This window comes from Saccopteryx bilineata, chromosome 12, assembly GCF_036850765.1.
Source record: "Saccopteryx bilineata isolate mSacBil1 chromosome 12, mSacBil1_pri_phased_curated, whole genome shotgun sequence".
NCBI lineage: Eukaryota > Metazoa > Chordata > Mammalia > Chiroptera > Emballonuridae > Saccopteryx > Saccopteryx bilineata.
This window is the reverse complement of record NC_089501.1, coordinates 17,413,616-17,440,101: the sequence shown is the minus strand read 5'-3', so window position 1 is coordinate 17,440,101 and position 26,486 is coordinate 17,413,616. Positions and strand designations below refer to the sequence as shown.

The following is a 26,486-nucleotide window of genomic DNA, read 5'->3' as shown; positions in this document are numbered from 1 at the left end:
TGACCACTGCATGAAGTATAGGCCTCTTATTATGATACCCAAGTCCTTAAATTATTCTTGCCCTTTGTTCCTCTCTAGTATGCTCTTTCTCTCCATGCCTCATATTTATTTTTCAGGAAGACTAAACTGTTAGCAGTTTTGCCAACTTGCCCTTCTATTAACCCCTTGTCAAAGCTGTTGTTTGCAAGTATCTCCCATTTGGTTGGCTGCCTTTATTATTGTTGTCAGTTTCTCTCACCACTTTCTAGTTTGAAACATTTCAGTTTGATATAGTCACATTTATTCATTTCTGCCTTACTTCCCTTGCCTTTGGGGTTAAATTTATAAAATGCTCTCTACAACCAAGGTTTGTCAGTTAAGTACTTATGTTTTCTTTTATGTAATTTATTGTTACAGATCCTGTCTTTAGGTTTTTTATCTATTTTGAATTAATTTTTGTACATGGGAACAAACTGTAGTGCAGTTTTATTCTTTTGCACGTGGCTTTCCAATTTTCCCAGCACCAATTATTGAAGAGGCTTTCTTTTCTCTATTGTGTGTTTTTGCACTCTTTGTCAAAAATTATTTGCTCATATACATGTGGTTTTATTCCTGGCTCTCAATTCTTTTCCACTGGTCTGTATATCTGCTTTTCTGCCATACCATGCTGTTTTGATTATTGTGGCTCTGAAGTATTATTTGAAGTCAGGTAGCATTGAATCACAAGTGTTAGTTCTGTGAAATACTGGTTGACTCCAAATGCAATGTTGGCTGCTGTCAGTGTATCCATGATGCTTGGGGGGTAGGGTCAGGTGGGGGAGCCTGGTCATCTTCTTTGTTTTTTTTTCCTGTAGAGGTGGCCTCAGGCCTCCCCTCATTCTCACTTGCACCCTAACCAGAGACCAGACACAGAGCACCCACTTTGCTCAGGGGAATCAGTAGTTTTGTATTGTCAGTTCTTGGGTATGCTGCTGATGTACTCTGCACTCTGACATTAAAAGCGAAGGGAGGCAGGTTCAGGAAGGAGGGTCTGTGGGGCTTTGCGTCTTTGTTTCTCTGCCTAGAGTGCTGCCTGTGGACAGACCGAGGGCAGACTTTGGGATAGCAAGTTGTGCCCCAGAGCTGTGTTCCCTACCCAGGTGCATGAACTTAGCCATTGTTCTAGTTTTTGTTTTGTTTTTACCAAGGGGGAGGGGTGGCAGGTAGGGACAGACAGACAGAAAGGGAGAGAAATGAGAAGCATCAATTCTTCATTGTGACATCTTAGTTGTTTATTGATCGCTTTCTCATATGTGCCTTGACTACGGGACTCCAGCGGAGCCAGTGAACCCTTGCTCAAACCAGTGACCTTGGGCTCAAACCAGCAACCATGGAATCATGTCTATGATTCCACGCTTAAGCCAGCAACCCTGGGTAAGCATGTACTCCAGGCGGATGAGACTGTGCTCAAGCCAGTGACCTTGGGGTTTTTAACCTGGGTGCTCAGTATCCCAAGCCGATGCTCTATCCACTGTGCCACTAACTGGTCAGGCTAGTTGTTCACTTCTGTGAGAATGTCCACCTAATATCTGCTCCTCCTGGAAGAGGAAACCTAGACACAACTGGACTTCTCCCCTCTCTGGATTGAATCCTATTGTGAGCTCTTGCCTGAAGGACTGCATCCTTATTCCATGCTTCTTTCCACTCCCACTTGTCCACCTTTAGTTGCATCAACGTGTGGATCTTTCAGGCATGCCTTTGTGCCAAGCTGCAGTTCCTTTGTTGAGTTATAGCTGTTAAAATTGTGAAATTTCAAGGGGAGCGACCAAGGAGACCTTTCATACCACCATTCCTCTGATATCACTCTGCATTTGATATATTTTTATGGAATTCAGTATACATACTGTTACATAAGCATCTATGTTCACACAAATAAATTTGTATAATAATTGTAAATATATTGATATTTTCAAATACACACATGCACATATATTAATTATTGACATATAGTAACATCTAATGTAGATTTGGGAAAGGGATAAAAGAGAACATAAGAAAATGAAAACAAAGAAATTAGAGGAAAATGCAGGCAGTATTAACTAGAAGTTAAGGTAAGTGAAGGAAATAGATATCTGTTTAGCGCTTGCTGTGAGTTAAATAGTGTGCTGGGACACTTGATATGTATTATATCATTAAACCCTATAAATACTCTCTGAAGTAGGCATCATCATTACATTTAAAATTAGGAAATTGAAGTAAATAAGAAAGAAAACAAATTGTAAGACAATTTTGAAGAAAAGCATTTGTGAAGAAAATTTTAACTTTATAAATGAACCTGAAAATATGTGTGAAAAATAATGATCATGTCTATGAGTAAAAGAGGAAATCAGTATGCAGTAGTAATGTGGATATTTGAATGGTCAGAGTGGCTGTGTCTCCAGTCTTCAGCATAGCAATCTCCAATATCTGCAGCTTTCCTTGGCACATTGTTCTCTTGGTTTATACTTTTTGTGGATAATCTAAAATTAACATTATGTTGTATGCATTATGCATACACTCAACTACCTGATTGCTCAGTGTACCTTTTAACTGTCCTCCCTTAGACTTCTAAATTATGCTGAGTGAGATCTCACATGTTATCTTTTTCAGATATAGCAACTGGGCAGATAAACCCTGAATGTGAATTTAAATTCTCTAAAGGCTCCTGTTTCTCTGGAAACTGGAGAAACAACATTTCTCTGAATTTTAGAGTACAGCTATTGGGCAGATAAAATATATTATGCTCATTTTGTTAAAGATGGCACTGCCCACATGGAAGCCCGTCTCCTAAATGATGATATTAGTTGTCCTTATTCTTGGAATGGGTACAATTATATTAATGTGTGTTGGGGGCGGGCTGTGGGCAGGCAGGATCCTGGTAGCCTGGGGCTTGGTTTTAGGACTAAGCCTTTCCCACCCTTTTTGATGTGGGGTGGACTTTGTATCAGAGGCTTCCCTATTTTGTATATTGGAGTAAAGGTTTTGATTTCTGCACTATAAAGTGGGGCAGACCGGGAGCTTGCTCTCTCTAGGTTCCTGAAATTAGCATTAGAGAGGAGAGCAGGGAAAGGTCATGTGGAGGAGGCCAGGAGAAGCAGCCAAGATGGTGGGGTGCTGAGTGAGAAGCCAGTTTGTGGAGAGTTTGTGTAGGGAGAAGGAAGGAGATGGAGAACAGAGGTGAATAAGTCTGGTGAGCTAGAAACCTTTGATTCTAGGAAACTCGGATAAGTCAGTAGCTTTGTGAGCACTGAATGAGTGGGTTTTGGAGCCCAGTGTGTGTTTTTACTTGCCTGCCAGGTGCAAGCTAGGATTAAAAATGATGGCCCACCAGTTCTTGGCTCCATTGTTTCATTACCGACTGTCCGAATCTAATGCGAACCTGCAAGGGCCAGGCGGCTGTGACAGTGGGCATAGCAAATGGCTTTACCCCAGCCAGAAACAAAGTGGCTTCCTACTGATTGATTATTTAGTATTTATTATTATAATATAGTAAGCTTGTTTTCTTCAACATGGTGGTATTGTATTTTTCCTATAACTTTAAATACTCTCATTCTTTATCAATTGTTTTTTGGCTGATAGAACAATGGTTTGCTATTATAAAATTTTACTTTATTTACTTTAAATAAATAAAAACTGTTTGGATATAAGGGATGTTTCAAAGCAAATGCTGGATAGATATAATCAACATTTTTTCATGTTTCTTGAAATGAGAAATTGATTGTCTTCTTTAAAATGACAGCTTGCTAAACCCTAAGGTAGCTGAAATTAGAATAACACAGTCATCCATCTGTTGTTAGCTCCCTCAGGATTTCAGTCCATTATAAAATCTGCAAATCTGGAAAAATCAAATTAGTTTAGCTGTTTATCCCCTTGAAGAAAGAGGAAAGAACAAACAGAGAAGGTTCTACACATTTACAGTTTGTAATCTGTACAGGTATCTTTCCAAATCTTAGCAGACATTAATATTTTGTTGGCTCAAATCCCTAGAACAAGTTGGGGATTTTCTACTATTCTAATGGCTTCTTTAAAATGCTAACCTAAGTAAGTAGTCCTTTCTGGGGAGCAAATACTTTAATTTTAAATGTAATTTCTTTTCTCTTTATGTTGTTAATAAAAAGACTGAAAAAAATTAAAAATTGCATTGTTCTGTCTTTTGACTACTAAAATAATTTTAAACTTTATATATGCAGTTAAATACCTTTATGCATTCTGTGGGTATTTGGCAAATTTGCTCTTTTCTATCTTACATTTATGGAGCATGTTTGTGAATATGTTCTATAATTGCAAGTAGGTATTGTTGGGCAGATAAATATATTATGCTCACTTTGTTAAAGATGGAGCTGCCCAGGTGATGTTAATTTGTGTTGCGGGTGGGCTATGGGCAGGCAGGATCCTTGTAGCCTGGAGCTTGGTTTTAGGACTAAGCCTTTCCCACCCTTTTTGATGTGGGATGGTGCAATCCCATCATGTCTCTGATAAGTGACTTTGTATTAGAGACTTCCCTATTTTGTATATTAGATTAAGGGTTTTTGATTTCTACACTATAAAATGGGGGCAGAACAGGAGCTTGCTCTCTTGGTTCCTGAGATTAGCATTAGAGAGCAGAGAGCAGAGAAAGGCCATGTGGAGGAGGCCAGGAGAAGCAGCCAAGATAGCGGAGTGTTGAGTGAGAAGCCAGTTTGTGCAGAGTTTGTGCAGGGAGAAGGAAGGAGATGGGGAACACAGGCGAATAAGTCTGGTGAACTAGAAACCTTTGATTCTAGGAAACTCAGATAAGTCAGTAACTTTGTGAGCACTGAATGAGTGGGTTTTAGAGCCCAGTGTATGTTTTTACTTGCCCCCTGGGTGCAAGCTAGGATTAAAGATGATGGCCCACCAGTTTTTGGCTCTGTCATTTCTTTATCGACTGTCCAAATCCAATGTGAACGTGCATGGGCCAGGCAGCTGTGATAGTGGCCGCGGTCACTGGCTTTACAGTATATAACATGAATGTCCCTCTCCTCAAGGAATACAGATAGGGCATACCCCTAAAATGATGGATTAAGTAAAATGCAGCATATAGTAAGATAGAAAATAAAGAAATGAAGGAAAACATATATATATATATATATATATATATATATATTTTTTTTTTTTTAGAGAGGAGAGAGAGAGAGACAGAGGGAGAGAAGGGGGGAGGAGCTGTAAGCATCAACTCCCATATGTGCCTTGACCAGGGTTTCAAACCAGTAACCTCAGCATTTCCAGGTCGATGCTTTATCCACTGCACCACCAGAGGTCAGGCAAAAAGTGATATTTTTAGCTGACTACTTTGTTTCAAGCAGCCTGCTAAGGCCTTGAAGTATGCTGTATGCACCGGATTATTATCAAATGAGGGGTTTTGTTGTGAGTGCTGCAGGCCTTTAGTGGAAAGAGTGATAGTTGTTGACTAGTGCCCTCATGAAAGATAAGAGGAGGAAGTGAAAATAGAGCAGGAAGAATAGCTCTGGTACTGCCTCCTGGGCTATTACAGATGAAAGAAATAGAAGAGGGGAAAACTCTTGCTGGCAGGAGTATTTGCATAATTAAAGACATGGAAAAAGAAATGCTTTCGACTAAATAACATGAACTGCCAGTTAGGAGATAGGCTCTTAACAGTAGGTTTGTCACCAGGAATTGAGTTTTATGTCAGTAAGAATTGAATAAAATGTATAAATACAGTCACATATTGAAAAAGAAGCAACAGAATTTGCAGACTGACTGTAGGGAAAAAGGGACCTAGGAGAAAGTATACTGACCAGTTGATTTCTTTGGGTGATTGAGAGTTCTGTCCCTTCAGAACTTCAGGGAGAGTCAGAAAATAGGCAGTCACTGCTTCTTCAACCGCGGATTTGTCTGCTAGTGGAGAAATTCTTTACTCTTCCCAAAATTTATTTTTTCCACACCATTAGCCAAGTGCCAGGCAGAATAGATTTCATTTCTCCTACCACTACTCTGTGCCAGCTTTGCCAACCAAAAATAGAACAAAACTGCTTAACCAGAGTGAGTGATATCAGTCAGTATTAAGTAAATGTTTTGAACTCATTTAGTTCTGAGATTATTATATTTATAATTAAATGACTGGTAGCTGATTGAATGCTAATGCTGAAATTGAATTAGGCATTGTTAAGAAACTAGGATACAGGTGTCATTATTTGACATTTTTCAACAACTTATTTATTTATTTATTTATTCATTTTAGAGAGGAGAGGGAGAGACAGAGACAGAGAGAGAGAGAGAGAGAGAGAGAGAGAGAAGCGGGGAGGAGCTGGAAGCATCAACTTCCATATGTGCCGTGACCAGGCAAGCCCAGGGTTTTGAACCGGCGACCTCAGCATTTCCAGGTTGACGCTTTATCCACTGTGCCACCACAGGTCAGGCTCAACAACTAGGGAGTTAACCATTTGTTAGTTGATTTCAATATACAGAAAAGATACTTAAGTCCAAATCTATTTCCATCCCCACCTTCCATCTAGTTTGATATATAAAACAGTTTATTTTGTTGTTCAGTGGATGTTTGTTCACTCATTTATTTGTCATCTACTCATTCACTCAACATTAGTGTAAGGTATTTTTCCCCACTGAGGAGGAAGGAAGGGGCCGGAGCCATGAAGTATGGAATAATAAAAGGCTTTATTGAATACAGAGTGCTTCCTGCCTGACGAGGTTCCCTAGCCCTGGGGACAGAGGCTAGGGGAGTCTTAAGGGGTGACCCTCATGAGAGATATTTAAAAGGTCCCTAGGGTGGTCAAGCTAATATGATGTGGTGAAATCTCACTGGCTGATAGAGGTGTTGCTCTTTTTTAAAGGGCTCTTGGGAAGTTTCTTTTGGCGCGCTTGGTTGTGGGTGGTCCTAGCCAAAGTTCCCGGGCCTGGGTTACCCACGTGACCATCCCCCATTATCCACTGACCTTACATACTGACCTTTTGTGTTAAATAGAAAAGGGGCGCCGTTTATTCATCTGGCTACTTCCTGCTGATTGGGGCATCGTGGGGAGGGGGAGATTGGAAGGTAGTGGCTTTGAGGGCTGTCAGGAGGAACATCTGTTTGGCCATGACTGGAGGAACTTTGCGGATGTGGTCCTGTAAGGATTTTTTAAAAAAGAGGAGTATTAGGAGGATTTGCAGGGTTTAGACTTTTGGTGAGCTGGAGATGGATGGAGTCCAGTGGTTCCAACTGCCAGAGATCCTGTATGGAGGCAAGCTTGAGGCAAAACTGCATGTCAGGAGTGACGTAAAAAGGGGAAAGTAAGGGATCCCATCCATTCCCATAACTGAGACCTGTGAGGGAATTAGAGGTCCAGAGTGTGATGGCAAAACAGAGAAGTAGCCCCCCGTGTCCACAAGAAATGAGATGGACTTACCCACTAGTTCCAGCATACCTTGCTGCAACTGGGTTCTCTGAGTCCAGGCCATGTCCTAGGAGTTTGAGCAGTGCTCCTCCCTGGCTGGCCTGGCTTTTCATTCAGATGGCTTGTCCTCCATGTAGAGACGCTGAGGAAAAGCCTGTTGCCCAAAGGGGCAATCGCTCCACCAGTGACTGGGCTGCTTGCAGTCAGGGCAGGGTTCAGTGGGCAGCCACGAGAAGGTGCCCTGCCGGGACCAGTGACCCTGCTTGCCACACTTAAAGCAAGCTGCTGGTGGGATTTCTCTTTGTGGCTTGGACTTGGGTCGGGCACTTCCTGTACCTTGCCTCTGTTGCTCTACTGGCCTCATGGCTGCCACAAGAGTTTGGGTTTGGAGCATTACCTTCTGCTGCATGTGGGCCTGGCAAACAGCCTTGGCCTGTTTCTACTAGTTGGGACCATTAAAAACTTTAAATGCCATGTTCACAGGTTCTGGATAGGATTTTGGGGGTTGAGAATAAGAGGAGGGGGGCTCGTAGGGAGCCCAGCACCCAGATCCAGCCAGAAATGCCAGAGCCAGTGGCAGGATAGGGCCAGAACTTCCAGCAGGAAAATTGAGGCTGGGCCTTGGGGTCCTGCAAACCGGTGTAAGAGCCAGTAGTAGGTGTAGAAAGACCTGATGGAGGAGGGACTTAAGAACACAGTGGAGAAGGGAGGGCCCTGGCCAGCAGGGGAGGAGAAAGAGAGAATGGTATTTGCAGGTGAATAAGAAACAGAATTTTGTGAAGGGAGGGGAGAGGGCTCTCAGAGAGAAGAGACCCAAGCAAAAGAGGTCTGCAGAGGGAACAGAGAGGGACAGCCCCGGGGGTCAGGCAGGAGGGGGAAAGAGTTGGGAGTCCACGGAGAAGGAAAGATCAAGCCTGTGTAGTGGAACAGGTGGCACAGAGATTAAGGATGGGCACATGAATAACTAGAAGCCCTGAATGTAAGGGATCTCCAACCAGCTCCCAGCTTTTTTGGTGGTAATTTAATTGGTGAGGGTATTAAAACTGAAAGTTCCTTCAGGAGACTAATCCAGTGGGTCTGTGGCATGGCTACAGTGGAGAAGAAGAACAGTTTCTTCTTCTTTAGGGAGGAAAATTCCTGTGCCCTCACGGCTGCCCTCAGTCCTCGGAGTGGTCAGAGTTGAGTATCAGCGTACCAAAACTCAAGCTCTGGCCACGGACGGGTAAGGAAAAATGGATGTGCTCGGGACATCTCCATGGGCACACATGCACTCGGACGGAAAGAGGTCCCTGACATAGCTACAGTTTTAGACAAGGAGTCTTGGAAAAAACTGAGGGGAAGGTTGAAGGCAGGGGACTTACCGCATTGTGCCCCAAAGTGGGTGGAAGGTTGGAGATCCTGGTTCTTTCTCGGAGGGGAAGGGAAGAGGAGCGGTTCTTGCAGACTTCAACTCCTCCCAGGTTTTAGCACCAAAATGTAAGGTATTTTTCCCTGCCAAGAAAGGAGGAGGGGCCGGAGCCATGAAGTGTGGAATAATAAAAGGCTTTATTGAGTACAGAGCGCTTCCCACCTGACAAGGTTCCTTAACCCCAGGGACAGAGGCTAGGCAAGTCGCAAGAGGTGACCCACGTGAGAGATATTTAAAGGGTCCCTAGGGTGGTCGAGTTGATATGATGTGGTGAAATCTCACTGGCTGATGGATGTGTCGCTCCTTTCCAAAGGGCTCTTGGGAAGTTTCTTTTGGCGCACTTGGTTGTGGGCAGTCCTAGCCAAAGTCCCTGGGCCTGGGTTCCCCATGTGACCATCCCCCATTATCCACCGACCTTAAAATTAGTATTACTATAAGCACACTGGTATATATATATATTTTTTTTCTTTTTTGTTTTCGTGCTTAATAATCTGTTGGTCAAATAAGTCTTTAAATATATATATCTTTGCTCACTTATAGTTTGTATTGGGGGGACAGGCTGTAAGCAGGCCGGGTTGTTATAGCCTAAGGCTTAGTTTTAAGACTAAGCTTTTCCCACCACCCTTGATTTATTGCATGATGTAGGGTGGTGCACTCTTATAAGGAATCCAATTATGCCTCAGATAAGTGACTTTGTATCAGAGATTTCCCTATTTGTATATTGGAATAAAGGTTTTTGGTTTTATACTATAAAGTGGGCAGACCAGGAGCATGCTTTCTCTCGGTTTCTGAGATTAACATTAGAGAGGAGAGTAGAGAAAGGCCACGTGGAGGAGGCCAGGAGAAGCAGCCAAGATGGTGGAGTGCTGAGTGAGAAGCCAGTTTGTACAGAGGGAAGAGAATGGGGAACAGAGGTAAATAAGACTGGTGAGGTTAGGCCTGACCAGGCAGTGGCACAGTGGATAGAGCATCGGACTGGGATGCAGAGGACCCAGGTTCGAGACACTGAGGTCACCAGCTTGAGCTCGGTCTCATCTGGTTTGAGCAAAGCTCACCAGCTTGAGCCCAAGGTCACTGGCTGGAGCAAGGGATTACTCGGTTGCTGTAGCCACCCCCCAATCAAGGCACATATGAGAAATCAATCAATGAACAACAAAGGAACCACAGCAAAGAATTGATGTTTTTCATCTCTTTCCATTCCTGTCTGTCTGTCCCTATCTGTCCCTCTCTGACTCTCTTTGTCCCTGCCACAAAAAAAAAAAAAAAAAAAAAAAAAAAATGGTGAGGTTAGAAACCTTTGATTCTAAGAAACTCGAATAAGTCAGTAGCTTTGTGAGCACTGAATGAGTGGGTTTTGGAGCCCAGTGTGTGTTTTTACTTGCCCGCCGGTTGCAAGCTAGGATTAAAGGTAATGGCCCACCAGTTCTTGGCTCTGTTGTTTCATTACTATCTGTCCAAATCCAGTGCGAACTGGCTGTGATGGTGACCATGGATACTGGCTTTACACAATCCAATTTTATATGTGTTGAAATTCTTTTATTCAATTTAATTTAAAACTGTTCAGCAATAGTTTATAAAAGTCAATCATTATATTACATTGTGATAGTTGATGGCAGGTAGGTCTGTACCATACCTATTGGAATATGTAAATTCATAATGTTTATTATATTGAAATTATATAAATTTTGCAAAATCAACCAAAGTTACCAACACTATAGCACTAACATTTTACATATTTAAACTTGGGAAACTAAAATATAATTAATTATAAAATATTATAGGTGAGGTACTGAAACAAAAAGAGCTTCCTGATGTTGGTCAAATAAGTTTGTAAATATGATATACATGTTTGCTCACTTATTGTTTCCATTGGGTGTGGGGTACAGGCTGTAAGCAGGCTGGGTTGTTATAGCCTAAGGCTTAGTTTTAAGACTAAGCCTTTCCCACCCTAAGTGACTTTGTATTAGAGACTTCCTTGTTTGTTTATTGGATTAAAGGTTTTGATTTATACACTATAATATGGGGCAGAGGAGCCCATGCTGGAGGAGAGTAGAGAAAGGCTATGTGGAAAAGAGGAGAACAGCCAAGATGGCAGAGTGCTGAAAAAGAAGCCAGTTTGTGCAGAGAGGAGATGGGGAATGAGGTGAATAAGACTGGTGAGGTAGAAACTTTGATTCCAGGAAATTCGGAAAGGTCAATGGCTTTGGAGGCCCTGAATGGAAAGGGAAGTGTTTTCCCACTGTGTGTATTTCTTGCCTACTGGGTGCAAGCTAGGATTAAAACTAATGGCCCACAAGTTCTTGGCTCCATTGTTTCATTACCATCTGTCAGAATCAAATACAAACCTGTATGGCCCAGGTGGTTGTGATGGTGGCCATGGCAACTGGCTTTACACCTGGTCATTACCTAAATGACTAAATTGATTGGGTTTTAGTGGACATTGGCAAAAACTGTGTTTAAATTATGGCTGACTAGCCTGACGAGGCAGTGGTGCAGTAGATAGAGCATTGGACTGGGACTCAGAGGATCCATGTTTGAAACTTTGAGGTTGTCAAAGTTTCAAACTTTGACTGGCTCATCTGGCTTGAGCACGATCTCATCAGCTTGAGCGTGGGATCATAGACATGACCCCATGGTTGCTGGCTTAAGGCCAAAGGTTGCTTAAAGCCCAAGGTCACTGGATTGAGCAAGGAGTAACTCATTCTGCTGTAGCCCCCCAGTCAAGGCACATATGAAAAGCAATCAATGAATAACTAAGGTGCCACAATGAAGAATTGATGCTTCTCATCTTTCTCCCTTCCTGTCTGTTGCTTTCTATGACTCTTTCTCTGTCTCTGTCAAATTATGGCTGAATAAAAAAATGGCATTGATAAGACTAAGAACTTGAAATTATGGTGAATATACGAATAATAATTAATAGTTTTAAAAATTTGCCATTATTTTTGTGAGAGTGAGAATAATTTGTAATATATATGTTTTTGGTACCAAGTGATGAAAAATCAAACCAAACTTTTATTTTTGTTTAAGCAGAAAATAAGGCAGAATCATTGGTTTATGCAAATAGGGTAGCGTTGTCCTTAGCAATGTGTTTTTTTTCTCTTTTTTTTCCTCTCCTGTGTGTTGGATTTATTTCCCTCTACTTGAGACTTATGGTGCCTCATAGCCCTGTGATTGATAGGGGGGAAATTCCTACTTCACTAATTTGAAAAACCTGGAGAAGACAATGAATAATTGTCTTCTCTTGTTAATTTCTTGCTAGAAGTCAGAACTGGTATCATTCTCCACTAGGGATAGATGGTACATATGTTAGTACAGTAAGAGTAATAAATAGCAAGGGATTCTAAGCTAAATGCCATATAGCTTGATTGTTGTCATTATAGGCAAAATGTAACAGTATTGCTAAGATTATATTCAGATCTAAATAAGTAAAACTCAGATGTATTTTATCTTGAAGTTAATTGGCATTTATTCCTATCTATCTATCTATCTATCTATCTATCTATCTATCTATCTCTATCTATCTATCTAGCTAGCTAGCTAGCTATCACCTATTTATCTTTTTCTTTAAGAAAATTATCACTCTCAGTAGGTGACCAACCAGTCTGGTTTTCTTAGTCTTGTGAGGAATTCCTGGGCATGAGACTTTTAATGCTAATCTCATGAAACTCTTAGATAAACCAGAAGTAGGTTATCTTAACTCTAAGAGTGCTAAAAGATGAATTTTTGCTGGTCCAAAGAGTAGATGTTTGATAATAGTGATATGTAAGTTTGTTCTTCCCTATCTCTGTACATCTCAAGTATACCCATATTTTAAGGTTCATTTTAGATGTCTTCTTAATATCTCCCTCTTCTGAATTCACATAATATTTTATCTATATCATTCATATTCCTCTTAGCACTTTCAAAAATAAGAGCTATCTTTATACAAATTTTATCTTTGACACTACATGGAAAGTTCTTTTAGGACATGATGTATGATTTATCTTTTATCCCCCATAGCTTGTTATCATGGTGTACTATAGTTTATCAGAAAGGTTCATTTAAAGGACTGGATGTATCTATGAATTAAGTAGCTTATGTTGATAGTATGCAATACACCAATATGTAATGGGAGGGAAAGAAAAATCGTGATATGTGGTTAAGAAGACCTAGCTTTTGGTCCTCTCTACCACTAGATAATATGTGATTTTGGACAATTCCCTTAATATTGTGTGTTTGTGTGTATGTATACTGTTGTTTCTTTAGCCTAAAACTTAAAGTTTTACCTAGACCTTCAGTGCTATCTAGTGATGCTTTTAGTGTTCATTGTTAGCTTGATCATCCAGTGTTCTCAAGGACTAATCTAAACTTTCAACCTCCCCTGCAGTTCTCTGTACTGAAAAAATCTTTTCTTCACTTTTTAAAAAATATGTCTTTATACGTCTATTAATAGGGAAATCTTTCCAGGTGCTCTGCCCGCTTTTTTAAATTGAAGTTATTGGGTTGATATTGGTTAATAAAATTATATAGGCCCTGGTCGGTTGGCTCAGTGGTAGAGCGTTGGCCTGGCGTGCAGGAGTCCTGGGTTTGATTCCCAGCCAGGGCACACAGGAGAAACGCCCATCTGCTTCTCCACCCCTCCCCCTCTCCTTCCTCTCTGTCTCTCTCTTCCCCTCTCTCAGCCAAAGCTCCATTGGAGCAAAGTTGGCCCGGGTGCTGAGGATGGCTCTATGGCCTCTGCCTCAGGCTCTAGAATGGCTCTGGTTGCAACAGAGCTATGCTCCAGATGGGCAGAGCATCACCCCCTGGTGGGCATGCCAGGTGAATCCCAGTCGGGCGCATGTGGTAGTCTGTCTGACTGCCCCCCCCCCCCGTTTCCAACTTTAGAAAAATACAAAAAAAAAATTATATAGGTTTCAGGGGTGTAATTCTAGAATACATCACCTGTATATTGTATTATGTGTTTCCCCTCCAAGTCAAGTCTTCTTCCATCACCATTTATCCCCTTTACCTTCTCCTACCTCTCTCCTTACTTTCCTTTCCCTCTGGTAATCACCATACTGTTCTGTTGTCTGTTGGTGATGTTTTTATTTTATTTTATTTTTTGTTTAATTCCTTCACCTTTTTCACCCAGTCCCCTGTCCTCCTCTGACAGCTGTGAGTCTGTTCTCTGTATCTATGAGTCTGTTTCTATTTTGTTCATTAATTTTGTGCTGCAAACCAACACAACTCATAAATGTCCAGGTCCTGAGTGACAACAGTGTGAATGAAGAAATAAACTTAGAATAAGGATGGGATCGGGAGGTCTGTGCTAGCTGATAGCAAGCCAGAGCAAAAGCAAAGCTCCTGGTCTGCTTTATTATATAGTGCAGAGCAATATGCAAATAAAGAAGTATCTGATACAAAGTCACACATATGAGGCATAAACGGGAATCCTCATAAGAATGCACCACCCCCACAATGCAACAGTCAAGGGTATGGGGAAGATCTTAGTTGTAAAAGGGTTTGGGAAGATCTTAGTCTTAAAAGGTTATGGGGTATACTTGGGAACCGCAAGCCGCCGCTCGCAGCCACGAGCCCGCGAGCTGCCGCGAGCCCCCGCGGAACCGCCACCGCGAGCGACCGCCACGAGCCGCCGCGCGCGCGCCCGGTCCGGTTGAGCACTGCTGACGTTCCCAGCAGCCCGCACACTGCGAGTGGGGGTCGCCGGCCACCGGTGCCCTGAGCACCCATTCGCGCGCGTGCCTTGGGCATTCCACGCGCCCAGGGCGCCCTGCTGGCCCGCACACCCAGGGGGCTCCATTATCCTGCGCCTGGTGCGGTCCAGCCGCCAGCGGCGGGGCGAGCGGGAGAGGCTTGGGAGATTCTCTCCATGGGCGGGGCACCTCACCCAGCCATTCAAGCTAACAATCAAGCGTTGGGGGAGGGGTGCGCGCAGGCAGCCTAAAATACCTTCTGAAACACAGCTGCGACCCAATCACTGAAATTAGCTTAACCCATAAAATCTGCGCACCCTCGGTTCTAATTGATAAGATCTCTCTCAGTTCAGCGATCCAGGACAAGAGGCGTGATATTTTTTAGTGCCTCTCGCTAAAGGGGCGGGGGCAACTTCTGATTGATAGAGCCTCCATATTCAGGGATAAACGCTAACAAGAAGGACTTGGCAGATAATAAGGTCTATACTACACTAGTCGTAAGCAGAGACTAGTGCCTCTTCTTCCCTGCAAAAACAGGCTACAAAGTGTGGAAAGCCTGGGTTGAGAGGTCCAACTAAATGATAGGCGCTGAACAGTCACCTTGACAACAATTGACTCCCACCCCCGCCTGATTACACTGGAGGCCCTGACTCTCAGAGTCTTTCCCAAAGCCTTGCACTGAGTGGGGATAGAGTGGGGATTTCCCAGCTCTTTGAGCCTCTTACTCCCCAGGCAGAAGCAGTTGCAGCCTTATAGCTGGATCACCAGGCTGCTAATTCAGAAAGGGGGGACTAGGAGAGAGAATCCAGGAAAGCAAACTCTCTCATCGTTGGACCCTGCAAACGCCAACAAGCCTTTACTTCCAGCAAGACTAAAGCCAATTATATGACATTGCCATAGAATCCCATCAACTGCAAATCCCTAACTAAGAGTGACACAGGGGCAGAGCCTGGGGTACAGAGTCACCGACTAGGAAGAGGGAGAGAAAAGAAAAAGGAAGAAGTTAACCTCTCAAAATCAAGAAAAACCCACAGACTTTACAACTTGATCCACTAATTTTTTTTTGTTGTTGTTGTTGTTGTTGTCGTTGCTTGTTTCTTCTATCTTTTTGCCTTTATTTCCTCCACCTCGGTCCTTCTATTCTCTGCCCATCTTATGCTTCCCCTTTCTTGAACTACACTACCCATGAGTGTTGCATTTTATTTTTCTTCTTCATCCTCACCCTCCTTTAAGGTAATACTCCAAAACACTCAACTCTCACTCTCTCCTCTTTTGTTTTTTTTTTCTTTTGTCTTGCTTTATTTTGTTTTTTTCTCCTATTTTATTTCTTCCTTCGTTTTTCTCTTTTTCTTATTTTTTCTTTTCTATTCGTTTTTTCTTTTCTCATTTTACTTTCCTCCCATATAATCCTCAATCACGAACAAATTAGTTAATTTGGGACTCAAGGCTTTTTTTTGGTTTTATTTCTCTTTTTTGCTTTTGTTTTTATTTTTATTTTCTCTCTTGTTTGTTTATTTTTGTGGCATTTTGGGTCCTCCCAACCCAAGGTCTCCATTGTATTTAGTCTTCGCTCCACTTAATACAACAGATTTTTACTTATTATTTTTATTTTTTCTTCTTTATTATTCTTTTTTGGTCCTTTTTTCTGATTCCCTCTTATCCCTCTCATTATATCTCTTAGTTGACCATCACTTACAAGCAAATCATCTTATGCTTGTCTAAGATTTTCTTCCTTTTTTTTTTTTTTTTTTTTTTTTTGCATTTAGTAGGTCCCTACTCCCTTTTTTTTGCCCCTTGAACTCTTCACCCCAAATCAGGCCCTCCATTATATGCACGATATTTCCCTGAGGAGGGGAGAGGAGGGAAAGAGAAGAGAGAAAAAAAGGGGGAAATAATAAATTATTACTGTTTTTTTTTGTGGGGTGTTTTACCCTTTTTTTTTTTTTTTTTACTCTTTATTAATTCTAATTAGTGCTATCAATAAGACCACCCTCAGATGCCGATAAGAAAGAGGAAATCGAATATTATGGATACAAAAGAAAGAGAGGTAACACAAATAGATGTGGAAAAATCTATGGAGAAAAGACTTAACATATTGGAAGCCTTGGAGCTAAATGACAGAGAATTTAAAATAGAAATCTTAAAAATACTCAGAGATATACAAGAAAACACAGAAAGGCAATATAGGGAGATCAGAAAACAACTCAATGAACACAAAGAATATATTACCAAGGAAATTGAAACTATAAAAACAAATCAAACAGAAATGAAAAACTCAATTCACGAGCTGAAAAACGAGGTAACAAGCTTAGCTAACAGAACAGCCCAGATTGAAGATAGGATTAGTGAAATAGAAGACAAACAACTTGAGGCACAACAGAGAGAAGAAGAAAGAGACTCAAAAATAATAAAAAACGAGAAAGCCCTACAGGAATTGTCTGACTCCATCAGAAAGAATAACATAAGAATAATAGGTATATCAGAGGGAGAAGAGAAAGAAAATGGAATGGAGAATATACTCAAACAAATAATAGACGAGAACTTCCCAAGCCTGTGGAAGGAACTAAAGCCTCAAATTCAAGAAGCAAACAGAACACCAAGTTTTCTTAACCCCAACAAACCCACTCCAAGGCACATCATAATAAAGATGACACAAACCAATGACAAAGAAAAAATTCTCAAGGCAGCCAGGGAAAGGAAGAGTACAACATATAAAGGAAGGCCTATTAGATTATCATCAGATTTCTCAGCAGAAACTCTACAAGCTAGAAGAGAGTGGACCCCAATATTTAAAGCCCTGAAAGAGAGGAACTTTCAGCCAAGAATACTATACCCATCAAAGCTATCCTTCAAGTATGAAGGAGATATAAAAACATTCACAAATACAGAAAAGATGAGAGAATTTATCAACAGAAAGCCCCCACTCCAGGAAATACTAAGGGGGATTTTCCAACCAGATTCAAAGAACAAAAGAAAACAACACCACAAGTAACAGCTCCACCAAGAACACAATAAAACCAAACTTAAACTGTGACAACAAAGGAAAAAAAGGGGGGAGAGGATGGAGATTAACAGTAGCAAAGGATGATGAAGTGCAGAAATACTTATAAGATAGGGTACTACAATGAATATGGTAGGTACCCTTTTCATTACTTAATGGTAACCACCCTTAAAAAAACCACCACAAAAACACTTGACTTAAAAAAGGTAGCAACAGAGGAAAGAAGTATGGAACACAAACAAACAAAAACAAATGATAGAAAAACAAAAGAGAAGAATCAAACTAGATACAAAACTAACAGAAAGCAATTTATAAAATGGCAGTAGGGAACCCACAAGTGTCAATAATTACACTAAATGTAAATGGATTAAACTTACCAATAAAAAGACACAGAGTAGCAGAATGGATTAAAAAAGAAAATCCAACTATATGCTGCCTACAAGAAACACATCTAAGCAACAAGGATAAAAACAAATTCAAAGTGAAAGGCTGGAAAACAATACTCCAAGCAAACAACACCCAAAAAAAAAGCAGGTGTAGCAATACTCATATCTAATAATGCTGACTACAAGACAGAAAAAGTACTCAGAGACAAAAATGGTCATTTCATAATGATTAAGGGGAAGTTGAATCAAGAAGACATAACAATCCTTAATATATATGCACCAAACCAAGGAGCACCAAAATATATAAGACAGCTACTTATTGACCTTAAAACAAAAACTAACAAAAATACAATCATACTTGGAGACCTCAATACACCGCTGACGGCTCTAGATCGGTCATCCAAACAGAGAATCAATAAAGATATAGTGGCCTTAAACGAAATACTAGAACACCTGGATATGATAGACATCTACAGGACACTTCATCCCAAAGCGACAGAGTATACATTTTTCTCTAGTGTACATGGAACATTCTCAAGAATTGACCATATGTTGGGACACAAAGACAATATCAGCAAATTTAGAAAAATTGAAATTGTACCAAGCATATTTTCTGATCATAAAGCCCTGAAACTAGAATTCAACTGCAAAAAAGAGGGGGAAAAACCCACAAAAATGTGGAAACTAAACAACACACTTCTAAAAAATGAATGGGTCAAAGAAGAAATAAGCGCAGAAATCAAAAGATATATACAGACAAATGAAAATGAAAATACGACATATCAGAATCTCTGGGATGCAGCAAAAGCAGTAATAAGAGGAAAGTTCATATCACTTCAGGCATATATGAACAAACAAGAGAGAGCCGAAGTAAACCACCTAACTTCACACCTTAAGGAACTAGAAAAAGAAGAACAAAGACAACCCAAAACCAGCCGAAGAAAGGAGATAATAAAAATCAGAGCAGAAATAAATGAAATAGAGAACAGAAAAACTATAGAAAAAATCAATAAAACAAGGAGCTGGTTCTTTGAAAAGATCAACAAAATTGACAAACCCTTGGCAAGACTCACCAAGGAAAAAAGACACAGGACTCAAATAAATAAAATCCAAAATGAAAGAGGAGAGATCACCACAGACATCATAGAAATACAAAGAATTATTGTAGAATACTATGAAAAATTATATGCCACCAAATACAATAACCTAGAAGAAATGGATAAATTCCTAGAACAATACAACCTTCCTAGACTGAGTCATGAAGAAGCAGAAAGCCTAAACAGACCAATCAGCAGGGAGGAAATAGAAAAAACTATTAAAAATCTCCCCAAAAATAAAAGTCCAGGCCCAGACGGTTATACTAGTGAATTCTATCAAACATTCAAAGAAGACTTGCTTCCTATTCTACTCAAAGTCTTCCAAAAAATTGAAGAAGAAGCAATACTTCCAAACACATTTTATGAGGCCAACATAACCCTCATACCAAAACCTGGCAAGGATGGCACAAAGAAAGAAAACTACAGACCAATATCTCTAATGAATACAGATGCTAAAATACTAAACAAAATACTGGCAAACCGAATACAACAACATATTAAAAAAATAATACATCATGATCAAGTGGGATTCATCCCAGAATCTCAAGGATGGTTCAACATACGCAAAACGGTTAACGTAATACACCATATCAACAAAACAAAGAACAAAAACCACATGATCTTATCAATAGATGCAGAAAAGGCTTTTGATAAAATACAACACAATTTTATGTTTAAGACTCTCAACAAAATGGGTATAGAAGGAAAATATCTCAACATGATAAAGGCCATATATGATAAACCATCAGCCAACATCCTATTAAACGGCATAAAACTGAGGACTTTCTACCTTAAATCAGGAACAAGACAGGGTTGTCCACTCTCTCCACTCTTATTCAACATGGTGCTAGAAGTTCTGGCCAGAGCAATCAGACAAGACAAAGAAATAAAAGGCATCCATATCGGAAAAGAAGAAGTAAAGCTATCACTTTTTGCTGATGATATGATCCTATACATCGAAAACCCGAAGGACTCCACAAAAAGATTATTAGAAACAATAAACCAATACAGTAAGGTCGCAGGATACAAAATTAACATACAAAAGTCCATAGCCTTTCTATATGCCAACAATGAAATATTAGAAAACGAACTCAAAAAAATAATCCCCTTCACGATTGCAACAAAAAAAATAAAATACCTAGGAATAAACATAACAAAGAACGTAAAGGACCTATATAATGAAAATTACAAAGCATTGTTAAGGGAAATCGAAAAAGATACAATGAGATGGAAAAATATTCCTTGTTCTTGGATAGGAAGAATAAATATAATCAAAATGGCCATATTACCCAAAGCAATATACAAATTTAATGCAATTCCCATCAAAATCCCTAGGAGATTTTTTAAAGAAATGGAACAAAAAATCATCAGATTTATATGGAACTATAAAAAACCCCGAATAGCCAAAACAATCCTAAGGAAAAAGAATGAAGCTGGGGGCATTACAATACCTGACTTTAAACTATATTATAGGGCCACGATAATTAAAACAGCATGGTATTGGCAGAAAAATAGACACTCAGACCAATGGAACAGAATAGAAAGCCCAGAAATAAAACCACATATATATGGTCAAATAATCTTTGATAAAGGGGCCAACAACACACAATGGAGAAAAGAAAGCCTCTTCAACAAATGGTGTTTGGAAAACTGGAAAGCCACATGCAAAAGAATGAAACTCGACTACAGCCTGTCCCCGTGTACTAAAATTAATTCAAAATGGATCAAAGACCTAAATATAAGACCTGAAACAATAAAGTACATAGAAGAAGACATAGGTACTAAAATCATGGACCTGGGTTTTAAAGAACATTTTATGAACTTGACTCCAATGGCAAGAGAAGTGAAGGCAAAGATAAATGAATGGGACTACATCAGAATTAAAAGTTTTTGCTCAGCAAGAGAAACTGATATCAAAATAAACAGACAGCCAACTATATGGGAACTGATATTTTCAAACGATAGCTCAGATAAGGGCCTAATATCCAAAATTTACAAAGAACTCATAAAACTCAACAACAAACAAACAAGCAATCCAATAAAAAAATGGGAAGAGGACATGAACAGACACTTCTCCCAGGAAGAGATACAAATGGCCAACAGATATATGAAAAGATGCTCAGCTTCATTAGTTATTAGAGAAATGCAAATCAAAACTACAATGAGATACCACCTCACCCCTGTTAGATTAGCTATTATCAACAAGACGGGTAATAGCAAATGTTGGAGAGGCTGTGGAGAAAAAGGAACCCTCATTCACTGTTGGTGGGACTGTAAAGTAGTACAACCATTATGGAGGAAAGTATGGTGGTTCCTCAAAAAACTGCAAATAGAACTACCTTATGACCCAGCAATCCCTCTACTGGGTATATACCCCAAAACCTCAGAAACATTGATACGTGAAGACACATGTAGCCCCATGTTCATTGCAGCACTGTTCACAGTGGCCAAGACATGGAAACAACCAAAAAGCCCTTCAATAGAAGACTGGATAAAGAAGATGTGGCACATATACACTATGGAATACTACTCAGCCATAAGAAATGATGACATCAGATCATTTACAGCAAAATGGTGGGATCTTGATAACATTATAAGGAGTGAAATAAGCAAATCAGAAAAAAAACAAGAACTACATGATTCCATACGTTGGTGGAACATAAAAATGAGACTAAGAGACATGGACAAGAGTGTGGTGGTTACCAAGGGTGGGGGGGGAGGGAGGACATGGGAGGGAGGGAGGGAGAGTTAGGGGGAGGGGGAGGGGCACAGATAACTAGATAGAGGGTGACGGAGGACAATCTGACTTTGGGCGAGGGGTTTGCAACATAATTTGATGACAAAATAACCTAGACATGTTTTCTTTGAATATATGTACCCTGATTTATTAATGTCATCCCATTACCATTAATAAAAATTTATTAAAAAAAAAAAAAAAAAAGGTTATGGGGAAGAGCTTAGCCTTAAACTAAGCCCTAGGCTATAAGGACTTAGTGAGTTTACAGCCTGTCTTCCACAATGTTGTTCATCAGATTCTACATATAAGTAAAATCATATGGTACTTGTCTTTATCTGACTAGTTTATTTCACTTAGCTGTCATCAATAAAGCAACAAACAAGTGTTCTCAAGGAAGTGGAGAAAAGGGAACCCCTTCTTCACTTTTGGTAGTCGATCACAATTCCTACTTCACAGAGAATTTCCTGCAGGAAGAAACCGGTTCACTCCACTCTCATACATTGTTGTACATCATAAGTAGGATACTGACTCTTCCTTCCTGGCACTCATGTTGAAATCTTTAAGAAATAAACAGCCATATGTGTGTGTGTAATTCAAAATCTTATATATGCATTACAATATTCTAGACCGTTTGGGGGTTATTAGGTTTTGTGTTCTGAGAGCCAAGTAAAAATGGATTGCTTTAAAACTATGATTAGTTGTTTTAATATGCTTTTAAAAATGCCTTTTATAGGAGAAAATTTATTTAAGTTTCTTGTTAATTCCTTTGAAAATATAACTGACAACTCTTAAAAGAACAAATTCATTAGTGTTTTCAGAATTCACATTAAAATATGGAAAAATATTACTTTCATCAATTTTTAATTAAAATGTGATTATTATGCAGATTTTTATACATTTTTATAACCCAATTTTCAATTGTTTTTAGCTTCTGATGCAAATGTGAAGAATGAAAGTCTTTCATTGGTGCAGCAGCTTGGCATTAAAATGACTGTCAGGTATATTGCAGGGGAATATCTCTCGTGTATTTCCTGATATAAGCTTAATAGTATTTAATTTAACAATCAACTCCTTTGTATATTTTAAATGCGAAATTTATCAATCAGAAAATAACTTTTTTTTAGGATATTGGCACATGATTAAATGACCTGTGTAGGTAAATCAGTTACAATTCATTATTATTTCAGAGTTTAATTTTAGAATATTTAATTCTCTATGACTATGAGGTTTTTTCCAAAAATAATGTAAAAATCATCACATTGCTAGTACAATCATACCATTTTCTAAAATACGTTTAGTTTAAATTATCAAGCTATGGTGATGAATACAAAAATACCTTAAGGATAGATGCTGAAGTTAAAATGAATAAACCAATTATAGTAGTTTGAATTGTTAGTACTACGATTGTAATTTTCAAAAGAAATGGACTGGAAGTTAAGGACTGAGACCTTGACCAGCAGCCCCCTCATTCTTGCATATTAAACGTGGATCCTGATAGTCTCATTCTGAAGGATCAGAATCACAATCAAGTTGTAGAAAGATACATGTGAAAGATGTTAAAAAGACTGTTTTTATAAATTCATATCATATTAATGAAAATGAAAAGTATGGTACTATTCTAGCTCACCAATTTCATTACATAGGGTGTATAGCCCATTGATTATGTTTTGCAACCTGCTTTTTATTTTAAATGCCCTATTTCTGTTCTGAAATGGGACCCATGGATAATATAAGCAGGCTAGTCACATATACTGTTCACAAAAATTAGGGGATATTTCAAAATGCACTTTTAAAATCAGTGAACATGCAGATACTCCAGTACTTTTAGCCTCTTATATAGCACATTTTCACCAATGAAATAAAATTGGTTTTGCATCTCATTTGCATAATCTAACAACTTTCTTTGAGTTGTCATTTGCTTTTCTGATGTTCTTGTTTAATTAAAAAAAATCAAATGCATTTTTAAACACTTCATATTCATTTTGAAATATCCCCCCTGTCTGACTTATGGTGATGCAGTAGATAAAGCATTGACCTGGAATACTGAATTCACCAGTTCGAAACCCCAGGCTTTCCTGGTCAAGGCACATATGGGAGTTGATGCTTCCAGCTCTTCCCTCTGTTCATTCTCTCTCTCTCTCTCTCCCTCCTTTCTCTCCTCTCTCTAATAAATATGAATAAATAAAATCTTTTAAAAAAAGAAATATCTTCTAATTTTTGTGAGCAGTATATTTTTAAGTTCAATGCAATGTCTAATTGCTAAGAAATAAATAGAAAATTGTTATATACTGAAATGTTTGTATATAACTACAGTGTAAGACATAGCTGACACATGAAATCATCATGACTCTGGCAGCTACAAATAAAGACTGATTTTATCTTGGAACTTCAAATACTGCAAGAGAGTTGTCCCTGACAGAGTGACTTAGTGAGGCTTCAAATAAAACAAACTATTTTTCCTTGACTTATATGTGGATCCATTCAGTGTATATAAAAAATATAGGGAAAACATTTTATGATTCTATATAAAACAATTTCATATGATTATAAGTAGCTTTCTAATCCATGCAAATGACAGGCAGGGCATTTTCAAGTCATTAGCACTCTGTCCCATGTCTAACTTCCTGCTCCTCACTGACTACCAATAGAGTCCCAGTCACTGTGACAATAAAAAAGCCCCCTTATGTTTCTAAAGTGGCCCCTGGGGGAAGTGTCACTCCTATTTAGAATCATTGGAACAGATGAACCTCTGAAATTGCTACTTAGATTTAACGTTCTAATTTGTCAATAGTCCATGTTTTCAATTAAGTTCAGGGAAAACATGCTTGTATTCTACTTCTAGCTTGATGGTATTTACGTTTTGTTCTCTCATTATTGCTTTATTTTCATTTAAAGTTACTACTGTAAGATGAATACTGCTAATCCAAATATATCATAATCATCAGTAACAGATATTGAGTGTTAATATTACTTAAGTACCCTGTAAAGCATAGTTATGCCAAAAGTAGAAATTTGAAAACTTAAAACTTTGAGATTTCAAGAGGACTGCACTTCGATAGATTTCTAAAACTGAATTTACAATATAAGGCTTGACTTTTATCATTTTGTGTGTTTTTCAAAGCAGGTATGGCAAGTTGCTGAAACTGTTAAAAGATGGTGCAGAAAATGATCTTGCCTGGGTTTTCAAGCACTGTGAGAGGTTTCTGAAACAGCAGCAAGCTCCTGTCGGGTCTTCTCTTCATATCCTTTTTGAGTAGAGGCACAGTTGCACTTTCTTTGTATATTTTTCATCATTTTTTGATGCGATGCCTTAACGCTTTTATAGTAAAATACTACTTTAACCTCTATTAGTGATTTATTTGTAATATTATAACTTCATAATATTTTATTTTGTATTTTAAATGTGCATTTTATTAAATTGAGTAGTGATTATTAAATTTAACTATATTGATTGAATCTACAACTGAATAGTTATTAGAATATATTTTCAGATATATATGAAAGCTTAAAAATAGATTTAATTAATCTAGAAAAAGAATATTCTAGATTTAATAACTTTAGAATAAAAAATACATTTATTATTAAATTTGAATTGGTTATATTTCAGAAATAGGATTTTTTTTTTAGAAACAGGATTTGATTTGAAGAGAAAAGCATATACAAACTATTTGCATTACTGAAACTACAATGTGTAGATTTTTAAAATAATTGATTGTGCTAGTAATTTACTAGATAGCTTGAACTAGAGAAAGGATGGGCCTGTTTTGTTCGTGATTTGAATAAGTGTGTTTCTGCAAAGCAGATAATTTTTACTTTAGTTGCTAGTGCTAGACATGTAAGCAAAAAGTACATATAATAGTTACTGTGTGAGTTTTTATTAATAAAATTTAATTTTATATCAATATCTTATGAATTGGTTAAAGACAAAATGAGGACAAAGTATCATTAATATATCTTTCCTCATAGAGATCCTGGAAATGAATATTTATAGAGTTGTTATTATTTTATAAGATAAAATAATATAAGAGTTCCTTAACTGGGCTTCTCAGTCTGCCTGCAGGGGCATTATGCTGGCCACGACTGGTTTGTGTCTTCTTTGTTCATGATAATGTTGGGGGACAAAGAGAAAACATTCCAGTTTCTTCAACAGTTCTCCAGGCTTCTAACCTCTGCTTTTATTTGGTTGCCAAGACTACATATTTCTGTAAGACTTTTCAGTCTGTTTTTAAAAGAGTATTTTAAATTTTAAGGCAAATCCTATTAAAAGTCATTGGGATCTTATTATTTTATTTGTAGAGGACTCTTAGTTTATATTCATTTTCTACATGAATACTTTTGACTGATTCTCCTTGAAGATACAGATTTGACATTTTCTCAAATACTTGGTGTCTTAGCTAACGGTATCTGAATGAAAGAACAATGGTAATAGATATATTAATACATTTAAACTTGTCATTTAGTAAATTATAAAATTCTGTATTTGAAAAGAAAACTGGAATGAATATTTTTTGTTGCTTTCTTAGAAAGAATTTCTCGGTGAAATTACAGTATTAAATGGAAACTGTAGCCATATTCTATAGAGAAAAAACATGCATTTTTATACATTTTTGAGATTTCTGTTGAGTTTTGATTGTGGCAATAGAGTGTATTTTTAAAGATTTTACTAGTCTCATGAATCTGATAGAGTTTTGTTTAGAGGTAAATGAATCCCTCAAGTAATGTTCCTGTGTTTTGTTTTACTTATTTGCTTACTGCCATTTAAGATCCCCAACTCAGGTGAGCTGTGTACTGTATCAGCCGTTCTGGTGCTTCCCA

At 38.6% G+C, this 26,486-nt stretch overlaps 1 protein-coding gene across 1 annotated transcript in view; it reads left to right on the top strand.

Moving 5' to 3' along the window:
* TBC1D32 (TBC1 domain family member 32) overlaps positions 1-26,486 on the top strand; it is a 248,526-nt gene that overhangs the window by 170,314 nt on the left and 51,726 nt on the right. The window contains exons 28-30 of the mRNA XM_066248097.1: positions 22,600-22,669; positions 24,796-24,911; positions 25,721-25,875. Coding sequence (XP_066104194.1) covers positions 22,600-22,669; positions 24,796-24,911; positions 25,721-25,875 — 341 coding nt within the window. The remainder of the gene's footprint in view (positions 1-22,599; positions 22,670-24,795; positions 24,912-25,720; positions 25,876-26,486) is intronic.